Source organism: Arvicanthis niloticus, chromosome 1, assembly GCF_011762505.2.
Source record: "Arvicanthis niloticus isolate mArvNil1 chromosome 1, mArvNil1.pat.X, whole genome shotgun sequence".
Lineage (NCBI taxonomy): Eukaryota > Metazoa > Chordata > Mammalia > Rodentia > Muridae > Arvicanthis > Arvicanthis niloticus.
The window spans coordinates 17,436,269-17,462,952 of record NC_047658.1 but is presented as its reverse complement, the minus strand read 5'-3'; the positions used below and the strand labels follow the sequence as shown (position 1 = coordinate 17,462,952).

Sequence of the window (26,684 nt, the reverse complement as noted above, 5' to 3'; positions counted from 1 at the left end):
CTTGAAGACAAGAAATCTCTCCTGATTGGTAAAATTTGGGAAGAGAAAGAAAGTCAAAGGAGGTGAACAATATGGTAGCCAAGGATATGTTTGAGGATGGTTGCAGTAAATCAGAGTTGAAAAGCAGCCCAGCAGCAGGAAATGGTTGAGTCTGCAATTATTGGTCATCTCCAGCAGCATTAATTGATCTCCAGGATGCCCTAGGCATCTGTTCTGTCTGTTATGGTCATCTCATACCTTGTGCTAACAGCTCTCCCATGGTGTCCTCACCACATGGATACCCACAAGGAAAGGATAAGATCTAAGGAAACTTCTGCATCCTCAGCCTGGAGGCACAGTTGGCAGTGCTGTGAAGAGTTAGTAATCTCTCTTCATTATGCTAAAACCCAAGCCAAGAAGCCCATCTGAAGTGGGAATTTATGGAGACTCAGTTATGTCATGTGATGTGTTACTGAAAGCTGTCTTATGAGAGGATGTTTTGCTGAAGCATATACGTGAGGGAATGTGATGTTTTGCTGGAACAAACACTTGAGAGTACATATAATGTTTGGAAAGAATGTCAGTATAGCCCAACAGACATTTCACAATGCTCTTGCATTGGTTCACCTTGCCGGTCTTCTCTGATTTTTGCTTGTCATGACTTCGTGGGGAGAAGTGTGCTTGGGGAATGATCCTGCTGATTTGCATTTGGTGTTTTGCTAGTGGACTGGATTGCAGACAATGGAGATTGGAATTGCCCCCAGAGAATTCTTCTTTTTCTTCTACTTCTAAACAGGTTCACATCCCCCTTGTCCTATTAACCATCTTCCTCCCCTGCCTTTGGTTGGCGGGCTATAAGGGAGGTTGAAGCGCTTAAGAACCCTTATTAAAGTGGGTTTTGAAAAAAAAATCTAAGACTACACCCAACTCTGCATTTTTTCTGTACGTTAAGTGCTGTGTTAGCTTGTTTTCTATTTCTGCGATAAACATCATGACCAAAATCAACTCGAGGAAGAACAGGTTTATTTTAGCTAACAGTTATAACCACTATTATCGACGGACTCTAGGGCAGAAACTCAAGGTAAGAGCCTAGAGACAAGGACTGAAGCAGAGGCCATGGGAAATAATGCTTACTGGCTTGCTCTCTATAGCTTTCTCAGACTGCATTTTTATACAGCTCAGGACCACCTGCCCATGAGTGACAGTGGAATGGCCCTCATACATCAATCATCATCAAGAAAATGCCCCCACGAACTCGTTACAGGCCAATCCAATGGAGGCTTTATTTCAGTTGAGGTTCCCTCTTCCCAAATGGCCCTAGTGACAAGTGTCCAGGACATAAGGTCTCTTGGGGAGATTTGTGAGTGGGGTTGATGATCAGTAGATTAGTAACTTTATGAAGACTCCATCTTCCTTGAGACTTAGTTTTCTTGTCTATAAAATGGGTAAAAATGACAGCATTTTCCTGGTAGGTCTTAGGTATGTTTAGGAGATCTGGCAATCAGCAAATAAATGCTGCAAGTGTTGGATGAGCAATGAAGCAATGTCTTCAAAACACCTCATGGAAGAATGAGTGAGCAAGTGTCTTATTATAATGTATCCTCATCATCAACCCTCTGCCTCACTGAGTCTTCTCCCTGTGCCCTGCTGTGACTATGCTTTTTCTTCTCCACACAGGCTCAACAGCAGAACTCCAATAGGTGCAGATACACTGAGAACCCAAGTTCCGCACAAGAGACCCTTACCTTGGGTCATGTAAAACACAACCTACACTATGCCTTCTTTGGGTTTTACAGGGTAAGGCCTCAAGAGGACCCTTTTCCTCAGAACTCAGGGATCTCAACCCACTGAGGAGCCTTCAGGAGCACCCCTCTAATCTGGAAAACCATATCTTCTATAGAATTACAAGGGTAATTCCCAGAGTCTTTTCATTTCAACTGTTGTGTGTGAGTCTCCCACTATGAGGAGTTATCTGATTTTATAGTAAAAGACCTGGGACCAAGTCTACATTCCTTCATTTACTAACAGTTTGACATCACCAGAGATACTGTCCCCTCTGTGTCTTAATTTTCTATTCAGAACATTGGTTCTTTACCCTGCTCCCCGCAAACACCCTCCTTCTCATGTTCATTCTTATGTTTCTTCTCGTCCTCCTCGTCCTTGTTTCCCCCCCCCATGTGGGTCCCCCAACCACTGGAGCAAAGGTTCTCCCCTAAAGCTGTAGCCTGACTGTGGCATTTGCTCCTTATCCAGGCTGCCTTGTCTGGCCTCAGTGGGAGAGGATGAGCCTAATCCTGCAGAGACTTGATGCCCCAGGATTGGTGGATAAGGGGGGCAGCACCATCTCAGAGGATCGGGAAGGGACTCTGTGAGGGGGAGACTGGGAGAGGGCAGCCTTTGGTATGTAAAAATAACAAAAAAGTTCAAAAAAGAAAAAAGAAAAGATCAATTCAAGATGTACAAGATAGTAGACAGAATTCCTCCATGGCTCCTGCATCGGTTCCTGCCTCCAGGTTCCTTCCTTGAGTTCCTGCCCTGACTTCCCTGGATGAGGGACTACAAGCTTAAAGATGAAACAGAAGCTTTCCTCTCCAGGTTGCTTTTGGTCATGATGTTTTATCACAGCCATAGAAACTCTAAGACAAAAACTGGTACCAAATCTTTCTGTTGCCTGCCAATCCAGATGTAAAACTTGTGGCTCCTTTGCCAGTATCATGATACTGTGGGCTGCCATGTTTTACTTCATGATGACAATAGACTTAACTTCTGAACCAGCCAGAATTAAATGGTTGTTTTCCTTTATAAGACTTGCTGTGGTCATGGTGTCTCTTCACAACAATAGAAATCCTAACTAAGACAAAAGTTGGTACCAGGTACTGGGGTATCACTGAGATAGACTTTTGCTTAGACATGCTTTTGTTTAGAAAAGTATGGGACATTTGGGGACTTTGGACTAGAAAAGTGACTGGACATTTAAAGCAAGGCTTAATGGAAAATACTAGCAGGAGCATGGAAGACAGTGGTGCTGAGGGTGATTTGAACTGTGGAGGTCAGGCTGATATTTGGCAAGGAATGTGGCTACTTTTGCCCTTGTCTGAAAAGTCTGTCTGATGCTGAATTGAAGGGTTTTAGGTTAATTGCATTGGCAGAAGAGATTTCCAAATTGCCCAGTGTTGACTGTGTCTTGTGGTTACTAGTGGCTAGTCTTATGAAAATCTATAATAAAAGAAGCAAACTGAGCAAAGAAAGCTACAAAATATATAGTTTGAGACAAAAGGGAGTACCAGGAAGTATCAACAGAATAAAGAAAAGCCTAGTACTAAGTGGAATAAACAGAGTGGTGACCTCAGAACAAGACCTCACCTAGCCAAGATTCTAACTTGTGAAGAGAAATTTTTAAAAAGTGAAAAGGATTAAAAAAAAAAAAAAAAAGCTTAGGACTGGTTAGGTGTTATACTCCTTTAACACCAGCACTCAGAAGGCAGGAGTTAGCCAATCTCTGAGTTCAACGCCAGCCAAGCTTAGGCAATTAAGAAAACTATTGAAAACACAAGTCTGGTGAAAATGTATTTCAACAAGGGTTCCATGTTCCAGCCCCAGCAAGCAGCAGCCACATTCTTCTCCAAAATATTACAAGAACAGTCTCTAGGCAGTTGATACTGTTTTTCTCTTCTGAAGCCTCTTGAGCAAGGCCATCATAATCTACATTGCTCCCAGCACCACTGTTGTGCCTGCTCCTGCCAGTATGGCCCATTAAACCATAATTTTTGTTGCAACATAATTAAACAACTAATTTTCAAGTCTAAAGTCCTGACATCCACATTCCACCAACAAGCAGTGTGGTCAGACCTGTTGCACCAATATCTAACTCCTAATACAAACTTTTGTCATAGCCAATGTTCTATTACTGTCAAGAGATGCCATGATCATGGCAATTCTTACAAAGAAAGCATTTAATTGGAGCATTCTTCATTCTTACCATTTCAGAAATTTATTCCTTTTTTTTTTTTTTTTTTTTTTTTATTATGGTGAGAAGCACAGCAGCATGCAAGTAGACATGGCACTGGGGAAGTAGCTGAAATTTCCACATCCAGATCCACAGTCAGCAGGAAGAGAGAGTGACAACTAGGCCTGGCTTGAGCTTTTGAAACCTCAAAGTCCACCCCCAGTGATACAGTTCCTCCAACAAAGCCATATCTCCTAATCCCTCTCAAGTAGTGCCAGCTCCCGATAACCAAGAATTCAAATATATGAGACTACATGGAGGGGAGCACTCTTATTCAGACAACCACACTTACGGTATTTTATCACAGAAACACAAACCCTAACACAGGGACTCTACTTGCTCTGCTTAACAATGAGCCACAGAAGGGACACAGATAAGGGCACCCGCCTCTGAAACCCTAGGTATTTTCTCCAGTGTCTTCTGGATGTTTTTCCACTTGCTGGTCTGTATAACCTGCTCTGTGGGGTCCACACCAGGGACAAATGAGGAAAGGAAGTAAGTGCCTTAGAAGGGTCAACCTGGAGGCCACACTTTCCGAAGCCACTGGGGTTTGGCGCTTCCATTCTACCCACTTATTCCTGAAAACCTACTTGCTAGATTCACAGGGTAGTCAAGTTCCCACCTGTTCCTTCATCAGCCCCCCTCCCCGCGGCAGCTGGAGTCTCTCCTCATTCCATACAGACCTTCTTAGTCTTTCCTCTCAGTTGTCCAGCAAAGGGGAGCTTCTCCTGATGTGCTTCTGCCGCCTGCTCACTCACATGCACATTATTCACACCTTCATTAATTTATTCATTTCCCACATTCTTCACCCTAGGGGACATTCACCCCCCTCTCATTTCTTTGTAGGGTCCCTGGCTCAGGAGCCAAGATTTCAGCTGGTGGCACCCCAGTAGGTGACAGTCGAGGAAGGCCTGTGTGTCCATGTGCACTGAAGTGTCATGTTCCTTATTCCTTATTCCTCAAAGTTCCTCTGTTAACCCCTTGAACCCTACATCTGCCAGACTGACTTTTGAGAGCATTCAGAAGCTGTGGATTTTCGGACAGCATCTAATATTCTGATGGTGCCAGTGGAATGGGAGGAAGCCACAGAGAGGAGACAGGAGCAGGGTACTGCTCTCAGTGAGTGCAGTCCAACATGTGGAAAGTAGAAGTTTTAATCTTCAAGTTCTGTGGCAGCTCTGATAGCATATGGGTGGGAAGTTCCTTCTCTGTGGTCAGTTACCTGATTTCATTACTAGGGTTCCAGTGAGATTTCCTCTCAGTCCTGTGACACCATAGTCTGCGACTCTTACCCATGACAGGAAGCTTCAACCACCCAACCCTCCTTCCCCTTTTACTTGTAGGAACTCAGGACCATTCACTGTGCTATGCTGTGGCCACTGCTGCTGCTCTTGCTCTGTACAGGTAAGGTGGGTGGGTGGGTGGGGGGCTGGTACAAGGGCTGGTGGGACAGGACCAAGATAACCTCTCATTTCTTTGCAGGCTCCCTGGCTCAGGATTTAGAATTCCAGCTGCTGGCGCCCAAGTCAGTGACAGTTGAGGAAGGCTTGTGTGTCCATGTGCCTTGCAATGTCTCCTACCCCTCCATTACACCTATTTTTGGACCTGTCATTGGTTCCTGGCTCCAGGAAGGGGCTAGTCTCCATGAAGATTCTCCAGTGGCCACAAATGACCCCAGACAACTAGTGCAGAAGGCAACACAGGGCCGATTCCAGCTCCTTGGGGACCCACAGGAACATGACTGTTCCCTGCTCATCAGAGATGCACAGAAAAATGACACAGGAGTGTACTTCTTCAGAGTGGTTAAAGAACCTTTTGTGAAATATTCTTACAAAAAAAGCCAGCTGTCGCTGCATGTGACCCGTAAGCAATGAAGTCACCTGATAATATCTTAAGAGGCCACAAGGCACTGTGTGTGTGTGTGTGTGTGTGTGTGTGTGTGTGTGTGTGTGTGTGTTGGAAGACTTGTACCTCATTCTCAGTAGATCCTGTGAAGCAGATGCTGGGCTGTGTGAGGGAAGATGGTTGTCCTGAAGCAGAGTCTGCTGTCTAGGGAGTTTTTGAGTGTCTCTACCATGGCTTATGTCTCTGCCTTTCTGTCTGTCTGTCTCCCTCCTTCCCTCTTTCCCTTCTTCCTCCAGCTCTATCACGGACTCCAGACATCATAATCCCAGGGACCCTGGAAGCTGGCCATCCTAGCAATCTGACCTGCTCTGTGCCCTGGGCCTGTGAGCAGGGAACACCCCCTACCTTCTCCTGGATGTCAGCTGCCCTCACCTCCTTGAGTTCCAGAACCACAAACTCCTCAGTGCTGACCCTCACACCTCAGCCCCAGGACCATGGTACCAGACTCACCTGTCTGGTGACTTTCTCTGGAGCAGGTGTCACTGTGAAAAGGACCATCCAGCTCAATGTTACCTGTGAGTGTTGGATCAGGAAACAAGGCTCTGAATATAAAACAGGGGTTCATAGTAGCTGTGTCTTGGTAGCCTGACTATTTGTGGGTCCAGGAAACACAAAGGCCTTGTCTTTCTGACTATGCTGTCTTAACTAGTTATGGGAATTCCTATCTTGTCTTGTCCTCAGCTCAACTTAAAATGGATTTTTTTTCTAAAACATTCTGTACAGAATCCCTTGTTCCATGTCCCACCAAAGCTGTCACAGGTAGGGAGAGCTATCATGGACTAGGAAGAGGGACTCTTCAGCTCTCAGACCACCTCTCCTCACACTAGAGACACTCTTTGCTACAAAAACTGTGACCCCTTTCCCATTCACAGACTACACAGATACATTAACACCTCAGCCCTCAAACTCCTCACTCCTTTGGACCTCTGGACATGGCCCTTGGCTACTGCTCAAATACAGAAGGCTCCCATATCTGAATCTGACCATTACTGAGAAGCAGGTCTTAAGGAAGACGTGTGGAGAAAGGTGCCTTCCCCATGGAGAGGGATGAAGTGGTCTGTCTCCACCTATACAGTTTGTGGCAAAACCTTTAGCCTGATCCTGGGATGAGCCCTAAGCCACACTCCAGCCTCTGAGAAATGCTGTGGAGTTCTGTTGTCAGGGGGACTCTGGAATCGCCTGGTTATTTTTACATCTATAATTTTACTTTGCATAAATTCACCCAGTATTAACTTTATCAGTATATAATCTATACAAAATATTAACTTCATCACCAACAACTGCCATATAATAAGGAGCACGCTATGGGATTCCAGAGCCTTTGCACATCCCCAGATTAAAAACTCTGATCTACAGCAGTCACGCCCTGTGCGCCTCTGGCAAACACTCACCTGCTGTGATCTCTGCACATTTGCCTTATCTGCACTTCTTTTTTATACAAAAATGAAACCCGTGGAAATGTGTCCTTTTGCCTCTGACTTGCTGTTTCCCAGCATCCTGTGCTCAGCCCTCATCTCTGCGGCACACAACAGTATTACATTCCCCGAGGACCCAAACTGCACCCTAGTGTTGCACAGACCACACTTGCTCATCAGCCTGTCAGAAGACAGACTCTGGAGTCATTTCTGCTGTGTTACTGGGCACCAGGCTTGGGGAACTTTGTGTTTGAGAGTATGTCCCCCTCTCCAGGGCACACAGCAGGAGGGAGATTACCACCAGGGAGATGGTAACTCTGCTTTTCACTCTAAGTGTGGGAACGTTTCCACAGTGATCCTTTACCACCCCTCTAGCAGTGCACAGAAACTCCACACACCCCACATTCCCTTCTTAGGAAACCACAGCCTGTCACTGTGCTCAGAAGTGACCTGCTGCGGTTTTCACTTAACTGACAGTGAAGGAGACAGTGTTCTCCTTTTCTTGCTGGTCATTTCCCCACCTTCTGAGAAGTTCTGTCTTGCGATGATCTTGTTGCTGTTTATAAATTGCTTTGTTTGGGTCCCTTGTGATGTGGGCGGTAAGAGACCGGTCCGTCTGCTGGGGAGCTGACTCACCACACCTGTGTCATCAAGGAAGTTTCGTATTCAATGGGTTTTGTTTTCAAACTCTCATGACTGTCAGTCAAGACACCAAATATCCAAGTCCAACTGAGAGAGGAAGGACTTGGGCTGTGGTTTTCCAGGTGAGCCCAGCCCAGTGCATGTGTTTCTGCAGGGAAATCAGACCAGATGAGAAAGGTGGTCCTGGTGGCTGTTGGGGAGGCTGCGATCAAGCTCCTGATTCTTGGGTTCTGTCTGGCTTTTCTCATGTGAGTTCTGCCCCTGGGATATAAAGGAGGCCTGGGGGATGACAGGAATGGGGGAAGTGAAGGGATCTACACAGAGCAAATGAAGCAGGGGTATGTGGGTAGGGGACTGCACCTGGGCTAGATGTCTGTGCTCAGCTCTGGTGCACTTGGTGACCAACTCATTTCAACAATGAGGTAGTGGTGGCTGGCCATGTCTATCTCCAGAGCACAGTGGAGGGGCCGGTTTTACACAGCCATTCAAGCGCCCACAATTCAAGCTTTGGTTTCCTCAGTGTTATGTTCTGCAGAAGGAAGACAACAAAGCCGTCAGTGCACACGGGCTGTGAAAATCCTATCAAGGTAAGTCATATGGGGTCCATGCATTCCATGTGTCTTTCATGCCTTCCATGAGATAGCTGTATTGGGGCCTGGCTCAGCCACTCATAGCTACGCAGAACACACCTTCCTGCTGGTACCAATCTCTGTGTAGACCCCAGTGTGCGTTTCTTTTGCTCTTTCCACTCCTCACGCCATGAAACAATACCCAGCCTCTCTTCCCCCTGGGCTTCAATCCACCTATACCCATTTCTCCACGCTGACCTTTGTCCTCCTTCTTCCCTCCCCAATTTCCGGAGTGCCTTATTTTCCTCTCCTGGTAAACATCACCAGGGTCAGAAACGTTGCAGTAAGCTGGAGGCAGGAATCGACCGCATTTTAGAATGCGCATTTCCACCAGCATCTGATGCTACAGCTCCAGGATGTTCCATGTACCTGTCTGTGACTGGCACCTCATGCCTGTGCTAACAGTGCTGCCATGATGCCTCCACCACATGGAGAAAATGGGTCTTGGGAAAACTGCTGTTCTTTAGTGTCTCTCTGGTTCACCTACGTGGCAGCTACGTTAGCAGTCATGTTTTGTTTGCCCAGTCTGCCTTCATCTCTTTGCCATCTGAGCCTGTGTCTCATCTCTACGGTGCTGCCCCACTGTGGATCCAGTGTTTAATGCACATGGTGATTCAGGCACATCTAGGGTAGAGTAGAGGGCACGGGATGGGTGAGCTTGTGAAGGACCTCACCCTTACCAGTGAATGACTAACTGATGGCTTCAGAACCATTTGTGGAACAAGCACCTTATTATAATGAATGCTCACACAGACCCTCTCTACCTTCCTGAGTCTCTTCCCTGTGTCCTGCCATGTGACTCTTTCCTTTCCACACAGGCTCATCAGCAGGACTCCAAGGCACACAGCAACCCCAAGAATCCAAGACCCTTGCAGAAGGACTTACCTTAGGAACAGAGCAATATCTGCACTAAGATGTCCCTGGATTTCATGGGGGTGAAGCCTCAGGAGTACTCAGAGATCTAAATTCACCAAGCCTTGCTCTCAGCGAAGCACTTATGTCCTCTATGGCTCCCTGTGGATGATTCCTGGATCATTCTGCTACCAGAGTGGGTTATGCTGCTGTGTGTGAGTCTCATACTCTGTTGACATGTTGACCTTGCAATAAGAGACCTGGGGTCAAGTCTGTGCTCCATTGTTTACGTCCCCAGAGGTTGTTCCCTCTATTTTTTGGTTTTTGTATTCAGTATAATGGTCCCTACCTTCTCTTCCCGCCTTACCTCTCTTTCTCCTTTTCCCTCTCCACATCTCTCATATGGATGAATATACACACGTGTGTGCCAATGCTCTTGCCCATGAGTACATGTATGAAGGCCAGAGGTCAAGTTCAGTGCCTTCTTCTATTTTCATCATCATCATCATCATCACCATCACCATCAATCACCAATCATTATTTTGACACAAGGCATGGTGGTTTGAATAAAAATGACCCCCATTGGGCACAACTGGGAAGTGTGGCCTTGTTGGAATAGGTGTGGCTCAGTTGGAGGATGAGTTCCACTGGGGGTGGGCCTTGGGCTTTCAAATACTCAAGCCAGGGCCTAGTGTCACTCTATTTCCTCATGCCTGCCAATTCAGATCTAGAACTCTCAGCTCCCTACCTCTCCAGCACCATGTCTGTCTGCACGCCTCCACGCTTCCCACCGTGATGATGATGGACTGAACCTCTGAACCTATAAGCCATCTCCAATTAAATGTTTTCCTTTATAAGAGTTGCTGCTGTCATGTTGTATTTACACAGCAATAGAACTAAAGCACAGACTCTCTCCTTGAACCTGGAGCTTGCTGTTTAGGCAAGACTGGCTGGCCAGCAAGCCCCTGGGTCACCTCTTTCTGACCTTCAGTATTTTGATGAGAGTTACATACTGTCACATGTAACTTTATGTGAGTGCTGGGAATCCAAATGCAGGTCCTCAGTTTACCCACCAAGTCACCTCTACCACCTCCTGATAATGGTTTTCTAGAGACACAGTCTAGAGATGCATTCCTATGTACCGGTGACAGATGCAGTAAAAAAGGAAATCAGGGAGGCAATGCCATTCACAGTCGCCTAAAAAGTATTTGGAATAAACTTAACTGAGGAAGTGGAAGATGTGTATATGAAAACTCTAAAATACTAAAGAAATATAGGAAAAGAAGAGAAATCAGAAAGACCTCCTCATAAGAAATAATCTCTGAGGATAGATACCCTACCAAAAACAATCTACAGCCTCAGTGCATACCAATCAAAATGAAAACTCTATTCTTCTCACATAAAAATGTTTTTTAAATCCAAAAAGTCATACCAATGCACACAATACCCTACATAGTCAATGCAACCCTGAGGAATAAGAGTCCTGTCGGAGGTGTGATGGCACTGTTTTTTCAAAGTCCAGACAGAAACCACACAACAACAGCTGACAACTTTTTAATTTAAATTTTTATTTTATGTGTAACTTTTGCCTGCATGGATGTCTGTGCACATGAGATCACCCTGCTTGCATAGGCTGGAAGGCAGCTTCATATCTGCTGACTTGGAATTATAGGCAATCGTAAGTCACCATGTGGGTGCTGAGACTTGAACCTTGATCCTCTGTAAGAACAGCCAGTGCTTTTAACTGCTGAGCCATCTCTCCAGCCCGCAGCTATTGATCTTTGACAGGGAAGTAAAAAGTATACATTGGAGAAAAGTAAGCCTCTTTCAAAAAAAAAAAAAAAAGACACATATCAGTGCACAGAAAAATGAAACTAGACCTGTCAGTCATATACAAAAATCAACTTAGATCCACTTAGATCAAGTACCACTTCCTCTGACAAGCTGCTCCAATTCTAGCTTCTGCACCACCATACAGGGTAGACTGGGGAAGGGTTCATCAATCTCAGCGCTTGACATCATTGGTCAAATTAAGCTGGATGATGTGTGTGTGTGTGTGTGTGTGTGTGTGTGTGTGTGTGTGGTGTATGGTTCTCTCCTTTTCTGATCGGTTCCTTGTCTCCTTGTCTATTGTTAAACAGCAGGGGGATTAATTAAAGGATTAATTGCTAGGGCTCCTTTCTCTCTTGCCCAGAAGCCTCACCTTTCACTGGCCAGAAAAGAGAGGCTTGGAGCAAGAAACCTTTTATTGAACCAGAAGAGAGTCACACTAGCAACAGGAAAATCTTTTACCCAAGCAAATATGCACAAACACACATACATTCATACACATATTCAAACATACACATTCATTATATCATACTTATTAGTCTGGCCCAGCAATCTGTCTCATCAACTTACATACTTACACACACACACACACACACACACACGGAAAGAGAAAAGGCTTTCACGAGCAGATTTTATTGATTTAGTGCAAAAAGAACTCACTCATTCTGGATTAAAAATAAGCTCCAACCTTTATTGCCCAGAGAAAGAAAAAAATCTTGTACCCTTGTAGGCTGCCGCCCCGACTCGGCTGGTCAAGATGGCGCTGGCCTTGGTATGATCTACTGGTAAACAAGTGCACTGCGCATGCGATCACCCTTGGGCCAACTCAGTTTGGTGCCAACCCCTCCCGAGTGGGATATGTTTATGAAACACTGCAATTCTGACCAATCGTGCTCCTCCACGCGCACCCTCCCACCAGGGCTGAGCATATAAGCAGCTCCCTCCGGGTGTTCAAGGTCCCCGGGTAAATGATGAATGAAGCGCTTCAATAAAGGTGTTGAGAAGGATCCAGTTGCTCCCGTCTTTCCTTGCTAGTCGAGGGAGGGCACAACATACCCTTTTATTGCTAAATAAGTTAAATAAACGATCTCGTTGTAAGAAGTGTGCTGGCTGGTTTCTGCTTTCCCTGCAGCTCCTCAGTCTCATCTCTCTCCGCCTCAGCCCCTGTTATATTCTATGTTCTGCTGCTCCCATATTGCTTCTACTGTGCTTTTCTTATATTTTCTCCCTACATCTACTCAGTTCTGCTCTCTCCTTCATCTCTCCCCATCTGCTTGGCTCCTCACCTCTGTAAAGCGTCTATTTTGTTTCTACTTTCTTTCTCTCCATCCTTCTTCTGCCTTCTACCATCTGCCTTGGTTTCTAATTCTCTTTCCGTATTCTGTGTTCTGATTACCTAACATCATCGTTCCTAGTGTTGTACTTTCCCAAGACACATGATCACATGCCATTCCAGTAATCAAAAGTTCAGCACAAGTTTAAATGTAAATTTAAATCATAAATCGAATGAGAAGTTTACAACAGAGATGTGTACATGAGTTTCCATGAAGACTAGTTATCTAGCTAGACACTTATTATCTGTTACTTGTTCCACAGGTTCATTGAGAGTCTAAAACTATATAATTCTTATGTCTAAGTTAACACTAAAGTTTTATATAGATAAACCTAGTCAATATTTTATCTCCTGTCCTCTCACCTACAATAAGTAGTTCGTTACTTTTACAGCCTTTAGGTAGTTGTTTTTATGGACTAAAGGAACGTAATCCTAAACAGTAAATCTGTGTGCCTGCTTCCCATCTGGTGCAATTAGCTTTTGACATGAGAAGAATTGCAGAGTCCCAGTTGCAGCTATCATATTACAGAGGGCTCTAATTGCAGTCCTTATTATAAGGGCTTAATAATTGCTAGTATACTCTTAGGAATTCTTCTAGAATCATCATTAGGAATGAAGAAATCATCTATTTTTCTGAATAGCATCACTACAAGACAGTACTCTTCAATGATCTGCACAGTAGGGTGGGCTAATGTGCAGAGATTGTTAGACTAATTTAGTAATGACAGGAAAGGCGTATCAATAGTAGGAATCAAATCCTGAGACTTGTCCCTCAGGCCTTGCCTCCAAGGGCTCATTCATCAAAGTTCCACAGTGAACCATCTCTGGAAGTTCACCTACTAGCCTTTAGCGTCTCCTAGATGGCTTCTGACAGAGTCTCACACTAGAGCCCAGGCCAATGTGGAGCTCATGGCAATCCTGCCTTCGTCACCCATATGCTGCCCTTACAAGTTTGAGTCACCATGCCCAGCTCCCCTGCCTGGTTTTGTTCATTGTGCTGTTATTCATTTACTTCCCACTCATATTTCTAATGATTTATTTTATTTTTTATATGAATGAGTGCCTCCATCTATGTCTGCACACCATGTGCATGCAGTACCCACAGAGGTCAGAAGAGGGTGTCAGATCCCCTGGGACTAGATTTACAGACAGATCCCCTGGCATCTCTAGAAGAGCAGCCAGTGATCTTAGCCACTAAGCTGTCTCTCCAGACTCTCCATTCATGCTTTTCTTAGTTGTTTTCTCTGACCTTAAGTACCATTAAATTTGGTTTAAAAAGAAAATTCAATACTGTTTATACAGGAATAGGAAGAATAGGAGGGTTTTAAATTGAGACTTTACATTCTTGTCTTACATGATACTGCTACTAATGCTGCCTAATTCTACAATCATTTAAAACTTACTTGGTTTTTTTGTAGAAGATTCTAGTTGGTTTCTATTACCTGCATCAATTGGCCTAAAATACCATGGAACTCCAGCTTCGGAAGGTCTGATGTTATCTTGTGGCTTCTCCAGGCACTTAGACTCACATGACACACATGCAAACACACACACACACACACACACACACACACACACACACACACACACGACAAAATAAGTCCCTGAAGGGGATAGGAACTCCACAGGAAGACCGACAGAGTCAACTAAACTGGATAAACTCTTGAGGCTTCTTAGAGACTGAATCATCAACCAAAGACCATTAAAGGGCTGGACCTAGGTCCCAGCACATATGTAGTAGATGTGCAGCTGGGTCTTTATGTGGGTCACAAACTGGAGTCGGGGATATCTCTAAAGCTCTTGCTTGTCTGTGGAATCCATTCCCCTAGTTCAGCTGTCTTTTCTGGCCTGAGTGGGAGAAGAAGCACCTAGCCCTGCAGAGATTGATGTGACAGAGTTAGGGGACTCCTGGGGGCTGGGAGTTCTGGTTCCATTCTCTCAGAGGATAAGGGGAGTAGGGGTAGGTGCTGTGGGAGGGGGAACCAGAAGGAAGGACAGTGATCGGGATATAAAGTGAAAAAAGAAAGAAGATAGGTAGATGGATGAATAGATAGATAGATGATAGATAGATAGATAGATAGATAGATAGATAGATAGATAGATAGATCATCCTGAGTGAGGTAACCCAGACCCAGAAAGACAAACATGGTATGTACTCACAAGTGGGATTAGCCATAAATAAAGGATGACTATGCTACAATCCACAGACCCAAAGAATCTGAGTAACAAGGAAGACTGTAGGAGCCAGAGGGGTCAAGCCACAAGAAAACCTACAGAATCAGCTAACTCAAGGGGACATGTGTGAATCTCACTCAGAAAGAAAAAATAAAATTGACATTTTGGATGGATGGCAGGAGGAGCTATGTGGGGGAGGGGTGGGGACACAGGACGAGAGTACTTGGAGAGCCAGCTGGAATTGGAGGGGATGCATTTCTAAAATGAGCTAGAAACCTTGGACAATGGGAACTCTTAGAAATCCACGAGAGTGACCCTAGCTAAAACTCCTACCAGTGGGGAACATGGAGCCTGAACTGGCCATTTCCTGTAACCAAGCAAAACTTCCAGTGGAAGGAAGGGACACTAACCCAGCCATAAAACCCTTGACCTATAATTTGTTCTGCCTACAAGATGTGAAGGGATAAAGATGGAGCAGAAATTGAGGGAACAGCCAACCAGTGAGTGGTCCAGTGCAGGACACATCCCATGGGAGGGAGCCCACCCCTGACACTGCTAGTGATTGATATTCTGTTGTACTTGCAGACAGGAGCATAGCACAACTGTCATCAGAGAGGCTTCTCCCAGCAATGGGACAGAAACAGATGTAAAGACCCACAGCCAAACGTTAGGCAGAGCTCGGGGAATCCTGCAGAAAAGGAGGGAAGAAGGATTTTAGGAGCCAGAGGGGTCAAAGACACCACAAGAAAACCTACAGAATCAACTAACCTGGGCCCATAGGGGCTCACAGAAACCACACTGCCAACCAGAAAGCGTCCATAGGACTGACCTCGGCCCTCTGCACATATGTAACAGTTGTGTAGCTTGGTCTTCATGTGGGACTCCTGACAGACGGAGCAGAGGCTGTCTCTGATGCTGTTGCCTGCCTTTGGGACCCTTTCCCCCCACTGTGCTGTCTTGTCTAGCCTCAATAGGAGAAGAAGCATCTAGTCCTACTGATATGCCAAGGCTGGTTGATATCCATGGGAGGCTTCTCTTTTTCTGAAGAGAGAAGGGGAGGAGAGGATTGAGGGGGAGAGGAAGGGGGAGAACCGAGAGGAGGGGAGGGAAAAGAAACTGCAGCTGGGATGTAAAGTAAATAAATAAGTTAAAAATACAGAATATAAGATAATGTTATATTGATCCTGAGGCAAATGCAAATTAAAATCTCAGTGAGCCAGTAACACACACACACACACACACACACACACACCCCAGAACGGCTAAATTTATAAAATGATTCTTACCACGTGTGGCATGGATATGGAGCAGGATGTAAAGAGTTCATTCACTTGACAGCATCTTAGAAAGTTAAGCACAGACGTAGCACATGAACCTGATGTCCTGCTCCTTCACCCCGCCTGTGACTAAAGCGATACTCGTTGTGTATGAAGCATAGTCAGTATTTCCACCCAGAGAGACAATTGCAAAAACAACAAAATGTGACAAGAACTGCAAGGTGTGTAGTCTTGGTGAGGCAGTCAATAAATACTAAAGATACTTTAGTGTAATCTTTTAGCTAAAAAGGCATTTTTGAAAATAAATTTTAAAGAAAGCATTTTTGAAAATGTGAAATGGGTCAGAAAGCATGTGTAATGAGGAGAGTAGAAGAAAATGAAGCAGGGCTTACCAACAGGAAAGGAAGCAAGCAGGATCGGAGGCCAAGGTGTGATTCCATGAGAGTGGTCACCAAAGGCCTCAGTGGCTCATAATAGCTTCTGATTGGCCCAGAGCCACCACAAAAAGGGGCGGGACATGCACCTTTCAGCTCCTGACTGTGGGGGGCTGGTGCATCATAACCTTGCTGATTGGCTGTAGCATAGGAGCGCAGCCATTCATTGGCTGTTGGCTAAGATGCTTATACTTCACCAGGTCACTAACAAACATGCACGCGTGCGCATACTCTTCCCCCCCCCCCCCGCCCCCTTCCCGCAGAACTGCAGAGACTGCCATGCAGCCCTCTTGTGGCTAGAGCCTGGCAGACAGAAGATGACGGGCCTCCTGGGCCTGTGGGAGGGTCTATGGAATTCTTGTGCATGGATGTTGTTTGTTCCTGATGAGCTTCTTCTGGGGACGTGAAGTTTCTCCTTTAGTCAAGCAGTCCTCAGCCAGTAGCATCCTTGGACCTCTCACGAGGCAACCACAGAGCGGTTAGGCTGCTCGGCAACCTCAGCACCGAGGTACCTCGAGCTCCTTGGTTCTTCCAAAGCCAATTCTGGCTCGGCAGAGAGCGACTGCACACCAGTCGGTTCGCCGGGTGCCTCTTTCTATGCTAGTCAGCCTGTCAGTCCTCAGTACTTGGTCAGCTGTTCATCTTGCTCCCCTTGGTCACCCAGTCAACCTGTCACCCTTCTGTCACTTATTTGTCCTGTCTCTGTCACGCTCTTCTTCATCCTGTCACCCCCTCAGTCATCTTCAATGTGTCACCAGGTTAACCTGAAAAGAAGCTAGCAGATCACCATTCTACTAATAGAACAAACAAGAAGCCTGTGAGTTAATGATCGATTTAGTGGCCATGTGAGCTAGCTTTGTAAATCAGTAATCCAGTAATCCATATCTGTCATAACTGCTAGGTTAATACATTAATTAGGCTCCCTCTAGTCTCTTGGTAAGTTAATTCTAATTACACACTAATTAGTTCTTGGGAGGTGGAGGCAGGAGAATCAGGATTTCAAGTTCATCCTCGGCTACACAGAAAGGCCAACCTGGGCTATGTAAGACTCCATGTAAATTAACCAAAGAAAGTAAACAATTCTAACAGTTGGAGAGCACATGCTAGCCAGAGGCTTAGGAGACAGACAGATAGAAGTGTGCTGAGGGAAAATAATTTTGTGGAGCCTTGAGAACAAGACATGAAGTAAAATGAGAAGAAGTGATGAGCAAAGGAAAACCAGGAAGGCATCCACAAGGAGCCTTCTCAGATATACTCCTTCAAGCCTGGCAGAGGAGAGCAGGAAAAACTCAGAATTATGAAGCCAGATCGATCCCTACCTCTCCAGCAGCAAGTCCCACCCATGTGATGTGAAGCTGAAAACAAAGTTGGAGATGGGATGATGTCTGATGAGAGTGGTGTGGTGATTTACCGGCAAAGCTTGGCCAGGATGCAGATTGGGTTTATTCCAATATCCAGAGTGAGGTTTTAAGTTGGCAAACAAAGAAAGAAGAAAGTCGACAGTACAGAAATGAGGCCCTTGTTCAGTGTGAACACAAGGAGCGTTTGTGACCAGGAAACCTGTGTACCGTCCTCTTTCTGTGGAGGTGAAGGGTAGGAACAATCATTCTTGGTTGGTTTTTCTGTAATCCTGGTACTCGGGAGCCAGAGACAAGCCTGGTCTCTACAGCCAGTTACAGCAACCTTCCTGTTTCCGTCTTCCAAGTGATATGATTACAGGTGTGAGCCACCGCATCTGGCTATAAACTTCTGATTGATTTACTCAGACTCATTTCTGGACAGTGCAAGGAACACCAAGAAGCCTGAATTCTACCCACCCCTCTGAATCCTGTCCCCTGTCCCTCACATTTCTACTCCAGCACACCATTCGTTCTCAATAACGACCGAGGCCTCTTCCATGGTCACCTGGTCCACAGTCATTCCCAACCTGGCCATTTCTTAAATAGCCCCAGTGGAAGAATTCCAAAGAGACACACGTCTTGATCCCATCCCTGCACAGTGGACCATCCTTCCATGAATCCTACTAGATTTTGAGAGCTTGAAATAGCCCAATACACAGTATCAGGGCTTCACAGGGGATCTCAGTGGATGTCCCCTACCCCTAGATACGACTGGGCATCCTGTCCCACTTAATTCTTGCTTCTCCGCATCATCCGATGCTTGGGATGACCAAGAGGGTCTCAAGTACCTGCTCACCCACCTCCTCATCTTCTTTCAGTTGCCGTCACCTCACTCCCGACGATGAATAGTACTGTATGCCTGGGAATTCTTGCTGTTACGTATGGAGCTGCCACATCCACAGCTCGGTACGTCAGATGAGCAGCCCTTCTAGAGCTGTCTGGGGAAGCTGCAGATGGGACTGTGAAGAAAGAGGAGAGAAGGGTGTACAGGACAGAGAGTCATTCTGGATTAGACACCATCTCTGTGTCTAGAATCCCCCAGGAAGGCACTGAGAACATAGTTCAGCAGGAGAGCACCTGCCTAGAGTTCCCTCCATTGAGGACCTAGGAGTGTGGCTCCGTGGTAAAGCATTATCTAGCATGTGGGAGGCTTTGAGTTTCACCCCCAGTGTGGCAAACATAGAAAAGAAGGCTGGGTCCTGAAGGAAGATGTAAAAGGAAAGGTAGGTCTCCTTCCTGAACCTTGACCTCTGACTCCTGACCCTCCCTTTCCACAGAGCCTGCCAGACTGCTTAACTCCTTCTGTGCTGTGGAGAAGACATTGCAGTGCAGTTGTTCCTTTCATGGGGTCCCCACACCCTCCGTGCAGTGGTGGGTGGACGGTGCCCCTGTGGATGTGAATAGTGGACATGGCCACCTCCAGGTGACCTCTACCACACTTGGTCCCTGGGACAACAGCACCCTCAGCCTGGCCAAGGACCCAGAAATGGGCACAGTTCTTCTCTGTGAGGGAAAGAACCAACATGGTATCCATGGTCTGAGCATCCTACTGATGTCGAGTGAGTGTGGGGACTTGGAGACTGGGTGAGGGCAGTGAACAGGGAGGGCCTGGCACTGAGGCCAGAAGAGGGGGCACATCTTGGATTTTGAATCTGAGGTCTTTGCTTCCTGAGGGAGTGCAAGATGGCTCAACAGGGAAAGATGCTTGTTGCCAAGGCTGACAGCCTGAGTTCAATCCTCAGGTGCCACACGGTGGGAGGAGAGAACAGACTCCTGCAACTTGTCCTCTGACCTCCACATGCATACTGTGCTGCACGCAATGCCCCCCACAACACACACAAATAAATGTCATTTAGAGATTTTTTTTTTACTTATATAATGAAAGCCTTACTGAAATGTCTTCTACTTCCAGGAAGAGGCCCTTTGGCTCCCCAGATTTTCCTGGAAGCTCTGCTACGGGGTGTTGTCTATGCAGCCTTGGCAATCACACTACTTTTTCTCTGCCTCCTCCCCTCCATGTGAGTATGTCTTAGCTCGTTTTCTGTTACTGCAACAGAACAACTGAGATGAGCTAATTTATGGAACACAAAGGTTTAGTTATCTCAGGGCTCCAGAGACTGAGGAAGTGTAAGAGCATAGTGCTGGCTTCTAGATCCAGCAGGGGCTTTCTTGCTATATCACAAGGTGAGAGCCAGAGCAGGCACCCTTTCTCATAAAGTCACTAATGCCATCATAAGAGCCTGACCCCCCTCTAATCCTAGCGAGAAGGGTGGTAATTGGGACTGGGTGGCTGTATATCAGGGGGAGGGGGAGAGGATTGAAGGGGTACAGCGTGAAGAGAAGGTGGGTTTAAAGGCAAATGCAGGCCAGGAATATTACTCAGGTGGTAGAGTGCTTGCCTGACATACATGGGGCCATGGGTTCAATCCCCAGCACTGCATAATCTAAGTGTGATAGTGTGTGCCCATATTCCCAGCTCTCAGGAGGCGGAGACAGGAAGATCAGAAGTTTAAGGTCATTTTTAATGTGGTGAGTTCAAGGCTGGCTCAGGAGGATACATGACACTCTTTCTCAATAATCAATCAATCAATCAATCAGACAGACAGACAGACAAACAAACAAACGACAAGAAAGTGCAGAGATGGCTCAGAAGTTAAAAGAACAACTTGCAGAGGAGTTGGGTGGCTGTCCCTAGATAAAACAGCAAGTTGGCAAGCTGTTGAGACTGCAGGCTTGGATGCTGGTGAAAACCAGAGCCCACGTGGGGATGCAGAGAGGAGCTGATCAGAAACACATTTCCTTAGAGTGAAACTTCTCAGGACAAAGCAGGCAAAGAAGTGTGCACAGATGAGATCACAGAAGGACTCTACAGCTGGAACAGACCAGGGATCCTGTGTGAAGCCCAAGAAGCCTAGGAAATCCAGAACTAAGTTACCCTCCGAGGATCAGTTGTCGGTGAGTGCTCCTTCCTCCCAAAAGGAATCCAGTCAGCAGAACAGTATATTAGTGGGAGAAAGCTTGCATGCTGCTTTGGAGAGATGCTGCCCAGCTTGTAGCCTGTATAAGGCCCAGTGAGCTTGCAGATTGTTTTACAGGCACTGAAGTTGAGACTCCAAGAGCCTCATGGAATAAATTAAGATACATAGTTTAAAGAATAATTAAAACTATCAAAACACAGTCCATATACATCACACACACATGCAGCACACACACATATACACAGACTCACTATACATGCCACACCCATACACTCCATAAACATATCATACACAGACACACACACAGACACACACAGACACACCATAAATATCACATACATGTGTGTACACACACTATACATGCATGCCATATACACTACATACACACATCCATATACATACACTACTGACCATCTGCACATAATACACACATGCACAGACACGTACATGCATACACACATACATACACACACATACTCCATACACACAGGTATATACATATGCACACAATAGACACATATACAATACACACACACACACACACACACACACACTGAATCCCCATTGTGAAGTGGATTAATTCCACTCACACACTACCCAGCAGTAGTGGTAGCATCAGAGTGGAAACCACAGGCTTGTCCTCTGGTGTTCAGCAGGCAGCAGCCACCTTCAGCCTCAGGCTCAAGTCTTGACCAAGTGCTTGGAGACTAGGTAGTCCTTAAGTCTCAGCTCTGTGACCAAATATCTTACAGGAGTAACTTAAAAGATTTGTTTTGGCTCATGATTCAAGGATACAGTCTGTGATGCTCAGTGTTAGCTGTCAGCAGGACAGCTGTCTGTCTGTTATCTGCTTCCTGACTGGAGACTCAGTGTGACCAGTTGTCTCATACTCTTCTTGCTAGCACCCCACATGAGTGGGCTGTATGTTTTCTTAAACTGTGAGCCAGAGTAAACCTTCCCTTCCTATGCTTCAGGTATTTATTTGGTCAGCAATAAGAAAAGGAACCAATACAAGGCATCTCTTTAATCCTACCAGTATTTCCTGCAGTGTTTCCTAATCTGCGGGCTGTGCAGTGTGAGGTCCCAGGGATGGGTCAGACTCAGCCTTGGCCCTCAGAGACTCACTAAGCTGATAGGGAGAAGTGCCCTCACAGAAAGAAAACCAAGTCAGAGGGTCAGGGTGATAAAGCTCATGGTGGAAAAACTTGCCTAAGGACATCATATGCATGTCTCGGGAATCTGAGGGATCTTCTGGGAGTCCCTAGTTGTACCAGGGAGAGGCCAGAGGGAAAAAAGAGAATTTGAAGGCTCCAGCCAAGGTATTGTGATGATAGTTAAGCAACCATTTGATTCATGTTTACTTAGAATTCATCTTCAGGTGTGGATCCTTCCCTGTAAATCAGTTACATGGCCTCCCCCCCTCCCCCCTTTCTCACCTTCCAGGAAAAGGAAGATAACTTGAAGCCAAGGAAGACCATGGAAACTGCATCACATACAAAGTTCCCATTACCCGAGGAATTACAAAAGCCCATGGAGACCCCAGAAGCCCTAAGTCCATAATAAACTTGAGGTCCTGAGAATCTGAGTTCACTAAGCATTCTTAGTCTCTATCCATCCCGTACACTTCAAGGTACGAAGCCGACTCTTGGGCCTTGGGAGACGTCAGGACTTTCAGGTCACCTAGTTGATTTGTTATTTGTGTGAACCAAAAGATTCATGTCTCACTCTGGGGCAAAATCCCAGGAGAGGAAAATGCACATGGCACTGTGAAACAAGGGATTTTCATTCCTTTCTTCATGACCAGTTTCACAGATGCCCAAAGACACAGAGACAAAGACAGAGACAGACAGACAGTGCTTAGCAGGTGAACTCCCACCCCTATCTCTCTACCTTAAATTTCGGTATGTTCACATAAAGTATACTTGAGTGGAGACTAGGTTGTGAAAAGTGGTACCCAGAGACACAGGTGGAGAAAATATGCCATGATAAATTCGAATTCAAAGTTAAAACATTATGTCATGGGATCACATCCTTAGAACTCCAACTCCTCAGGAACAGGAACGTGCCTGTCACAGAAACCTCTCTGTGTCATCAGTACTGGGAATGGTGCCTAAAATATAAAATGCATGCAGAACTGTTTGCGAAGTACTTGAATAAATGAATGGATTCATTATGAACTGTTGCAAGGTTTGAAGCAAAACAGTGGAATGAGCAGATCTATAGAGAAAGATTGTTCTCAGCGTGAGAGATATGGTGTGTGTGTGTGTGTGTGTGTGTGTGTGTGTGTGTGTGTGTGTGGTGTCTTTGGGAGGGACAGAGGTAAGACAGGCAATAAGCCTACTTAGGTGAATACTGTAATGTCTCTTAGTGCTTTATGACTTTCCTGGGAAGATGTAAAGTGTTGTGTTTTATAAAAAGAAAGAGAAACCAGGGATATGTTTGGTGGAGGCTTGTTAAGATGTGGGGGAAGGAGTTTCCTCTACTGGCCCATGCTGAGGCATCCCTTCCTCCTGATGTACCAGCCACACAATGTTATAGTATAGAATAGAATTTATTCTGGGCATGGGGAAGGGAGTTGAGGGAGTAGAGGCAGAGAAAGGCAGAGAGACAGAGAGAGGGAGAGGGAGAGGAAAAGGGAGGGAGAGGGAGAAGGAGAAGGAGAGGGAGAGGGAGAGGGAGAGGAAGGGGGAGGGGGAGAAGAAGAGGGAGAAGGAGAAGAAGAGGGAGAGGGAGAAGGAGAGGAGTAGAGGCCAGCCATGAGCATGTGGACAGACAGGGTGGGGAGGAGAATGGGGGAGAGAGAGGGTAAGGAGCAGGAGCAAGAGGAGAAGAGAAGGGATCAAGAGCACAAGGGGGGGGGCAAGCAGCCCCTTTTATAGTGAGTCAGGCACACCTGGCTGTTGCCAGGTAACTGTTGGGTGAAGCCTAGACTAAATGCCAACATAGAGGAAATTTGTATTCATCCCAAAGACCGAAGAAAAGATTCCGATGTGTCCGACCTGGCCAAATAGATATTAGAGTTGCTGACAGGAAGATGGGTGCTGTGTACATTGGTACTTTGGAAAGCTATGTTGTAGTTTCCATCTGTTACTGTGATAGAACACTCGGACTGACAGCAGCTTGGAGAGGGAGGGCTCTGCTAGGCTCACACGTCCAAGTGGCATCCATCACTGTGTCAAGGCAGGAACTCAAAGTGAATCTATGGAGGGATGCTGCTTGCTGGCTCCTTCACAGGCTCATGCTTAGCTCACTTTCTTATATATCTCAGGATCTCCTTGTCTAGACATACTGCCACTCTCATGTCTGGCCCCTTGTATATCAACAAGACAATGCCACACAGGTATGCTCCCGTGCTATGCATCAACTAGTGCACATACACCGTACACTCATAAAATAGACACACAAATTAATTTTATGAAATGTGGGGAAGTGGTAGGAAGAGAGTGGGCAGAATACCATGAAAAAGAACGGAGAAGGCACCTCAAGAGAAAGGAACGGTGGTACTGAGACCTAACATGTGAGTGACCCAGAGGGAGCAGAAGGCTGTGGGCTCAGATTAGGGAGATGCTGTAAGGTCAAGACTGCAAAACAAAGTGAGAGGGTGCAGGGTTATTTTAGAGGGGCCAGAATTGTAGAGTTCTAAGCACTCTTCTGAGTTTAGATTTTTTAAAGGTGTGTGTGTGTGTGTGTGTGTGTGAGAGATAGAGAGAGAGAGAGAGAGAGAGAGAGAGAGAGAGAGAGAGAGAGAGAGAGAGAGAGAGAGAGCCTTAATAGGGCTCTGGGTCCACTTGAGCTGTAGTTCCAGGCAGTTGCAAGCCTGTGCTCACAATGCAGGTACTGGGAACTGAACCTGAGTCCTCTGCGAGAGCTGAACGTGCTGTTAACTTCTGAGTCATCTCTCCAAACCCCAAGTTTAGCTTTTATCTTCATTCTTGGAGGACTATTTCCTCCTGTGCTTAGTAGTCTGGAAAAGTGACTTCACATCAGTGTGGCTTTATTTTTTTTATTACACCTCATTTACCTTGTCTGTGTATACACATGTGGTGGTCAGTGGACAACTTGTCGGAGTGGCACTCTCCTTCCACCATGTGGACCCTGGGGCTCAAATTCCGGTTATCAGGATTCACAGCAAGTGCCTTTACCTGCTTAGCTATCTCTCCAGTCCTAGTGCAGCCTTACCTGTGTAAATCTGTGTGTAGATAGGTGCTGAGTGATGTTTCCTGAGGAGACCTGAACAGGAAACATCTATCTATTCACCCAAGGAAAGCACCAGTAGCAAACCAGAGAAACACCCAAATCTAGCTTGGTGGACCAGTGAGGTCTCCGAGCTACAGGAGTGAGTGTAGGTGAGGAGTTACCAAGAGGAACCTGGATGACCCAAGGGCAGTTGTATCCCCGCAGCCCACTCTAGGATGAGTGACGACTCATAACAGATGTGGCCCTGGAGCTCCCTCGACAAGTAGCAGGCAATTAGGGCAGTAGTAGAGTCTCCTGTATAGCAGCCATTGTGGCATATGTATGTATATATGTACATACATGCATGTGTATGTATATGAATAATCATATATATGTATATATTTATATACATATTTAAATATGTTTATATACATACATATATATGCACACACTGGGGGAAGTGTCTTGTACCTCTTGTACATTTCAGGAGCTCCCTGGGCTTGTGTTTTACTTCCTTTGCTCTAACATAACCATTTGAATTCAAAGGAAGCAGCTATATGGACCATTGATGAAGACAGAACCTTCTAAACTGGCTTGGGCTTGCTTCCTCCATAGAAATCTCTCAGGAAGGAACCAGAATATGAGGTGGGAGAGGTGAGTGTTGGTAGGTTGGCAAAGAAGAGGAAATGGAGACCAAAGGAGAGATGGAATAGCCACGGCTTGTGCCTGTAACCCCAGCACTTGAGGCTTAAGGGATCCTGGGATCCCTAGTGAGTTCCGGCAGCAGGTAAACTTTCTGAGTAAAATTCTATCTCAAAACAAAAGGAACAAATAGAGAGTGATGGGGCCACGTTGGAAAGAGAGCAGGGAGGGCTTGGACATGGGAGGAGAGTCGCTTCCTCCTAAGTCTTGTTTGGTTGGTTATAGATGACTTATTGACAGGGTAGAAAACGAAGGGGTACACACAATGTCTTCTATTAGGCTGTGGGAGTCAAACTTGGCCAGGCATTGGTTCCTGGATTAATACCTTCCACTCATCCATCACCATCACCTTCTTTGAGGAGGTACTGAGGTACAAATGTCCTTTAAGAGATGGGTAGCACAAGCTCTTGCAGAGTCTAGAAGCACCTGGTGGTCTAGAAAAAAGTGTTTCTTAACTGGTAGAGGTTCTGTTCTGTAGAGCTGATTTGATTGCTAAGGGACCAGTTCTGAGGAAGAAAATCTGCTGCCTCTCGGTTGCCCCGCTCTCCATTGACCCTCACTTGGCACCTTCAGACTCTGATTTGTTCTGAACAGGCATGCGCCTGCGCGTTGGTACCTTGTGGGCGGGGCTTCTCAAGTGGCGAGTGTCTGGGTTGGTCAGTTAGGGTTCCTCAACCTTAGTCCCTCCTAGTCTACATAACATCATTCCTCCTGTGGGTTCATTGGGTGGGCATTGTGTCCTTAAACTAGCCCAGTTTCCCCTCTAGAACCTAACTTCCCCAGTTAGTATCTATAATTGTAAGTCAGCCCTTCACTGAGTGCTTTCAGCTAAGCTTCCCTGTAATATCGAAGAGGAGGAACGCTGAGGAGCCCGGAGCCCTAGGAAACCAAAACCAGGAGGTAGAATTGGAGAAGAAATTGACTATTTAGAGGGAGGGACAAGTTGTTGTT

The 26,684-nt window shown here is 46.0% G+C and overlaps 2 protein-coding genes across 5 annotated transcripts; both read left to right on the top strand.

The window, feature by feature from the left end:
* Positions 1–5,255: 5,255 nt before the first annotated feature.
* Positions 5,256–10,287, top strand: LOC117724513 (myeloid cell surface antigen CD33-like). 3 transcript variants are annotated; one of them, XM_076932863.1, is made up of 6 exons: positions 5,256–5,389; positions 5,468–5,848; positions 6,127–6,405; positions 8,102–8,195; positions 8,483–8,534; positions 9,395–10,287. In XM_076932863.1, exons 1-6 carry the CDS (start codon positions 5,353–5,355, stop codon positions 9,464–9,466), a joined length of 915 nt encoding a protein of 304 aa, XP_076788978.1. In that variant the 5' UTR covers positions 5,256–5,352; the 3' UTR covers positions 9,467–10,287. The 3 variants fall into 3 exon arrangements, with proteins under 3 accessions (XP_076788978.1, XP_034380272.1, XP_076788968.1); XM_034524381.2 differs by having other exon boundaries at positions 8,468–8,534; XM_076932853.1 differs by having other exon boundaries at positions 8,400–8,534.
* Positions 10,288–16,850: 6,563 nt separating this feature from the next.
* Siglecl1 (SIGLEC family like 1) lies at positions 16,851–23,030 on the top strand. Of its 2 annotated transcripts, none has more exons than XM_034487724.2 (6): positions 16,851–16,985; positions 18,696–18,783; positions 19,155–19,436; positions 19,790–19,895; positions 20,682–20,832; positions 22,299–22,523. In XM_034487724.2, the coding sequence occupies exons 2-6, from the start codon at positions 18,759–18,761 to the stop codon at positions 22,413–22,415; spliced, it is 681 nt and encodes a 226-aa protein (XP_034343615.1). In that variant the 5' UTR covers positions 16,851–16,985; positions 18,696–18,758; the 3' UTR covers positions 22,416–22,523. The 2 variants fall into 2 exon arrangements, with proteins under 2 accessions (XP_034343615.1, XP_034343607.1); XM_034487716.1 differs by having other exon boundaries at positions 16,983–17,294; positions 22,299–23,030.
* The last annotated feature ends 3,654 nt before the right edge of the window (positions 23,031–26,684 follow it).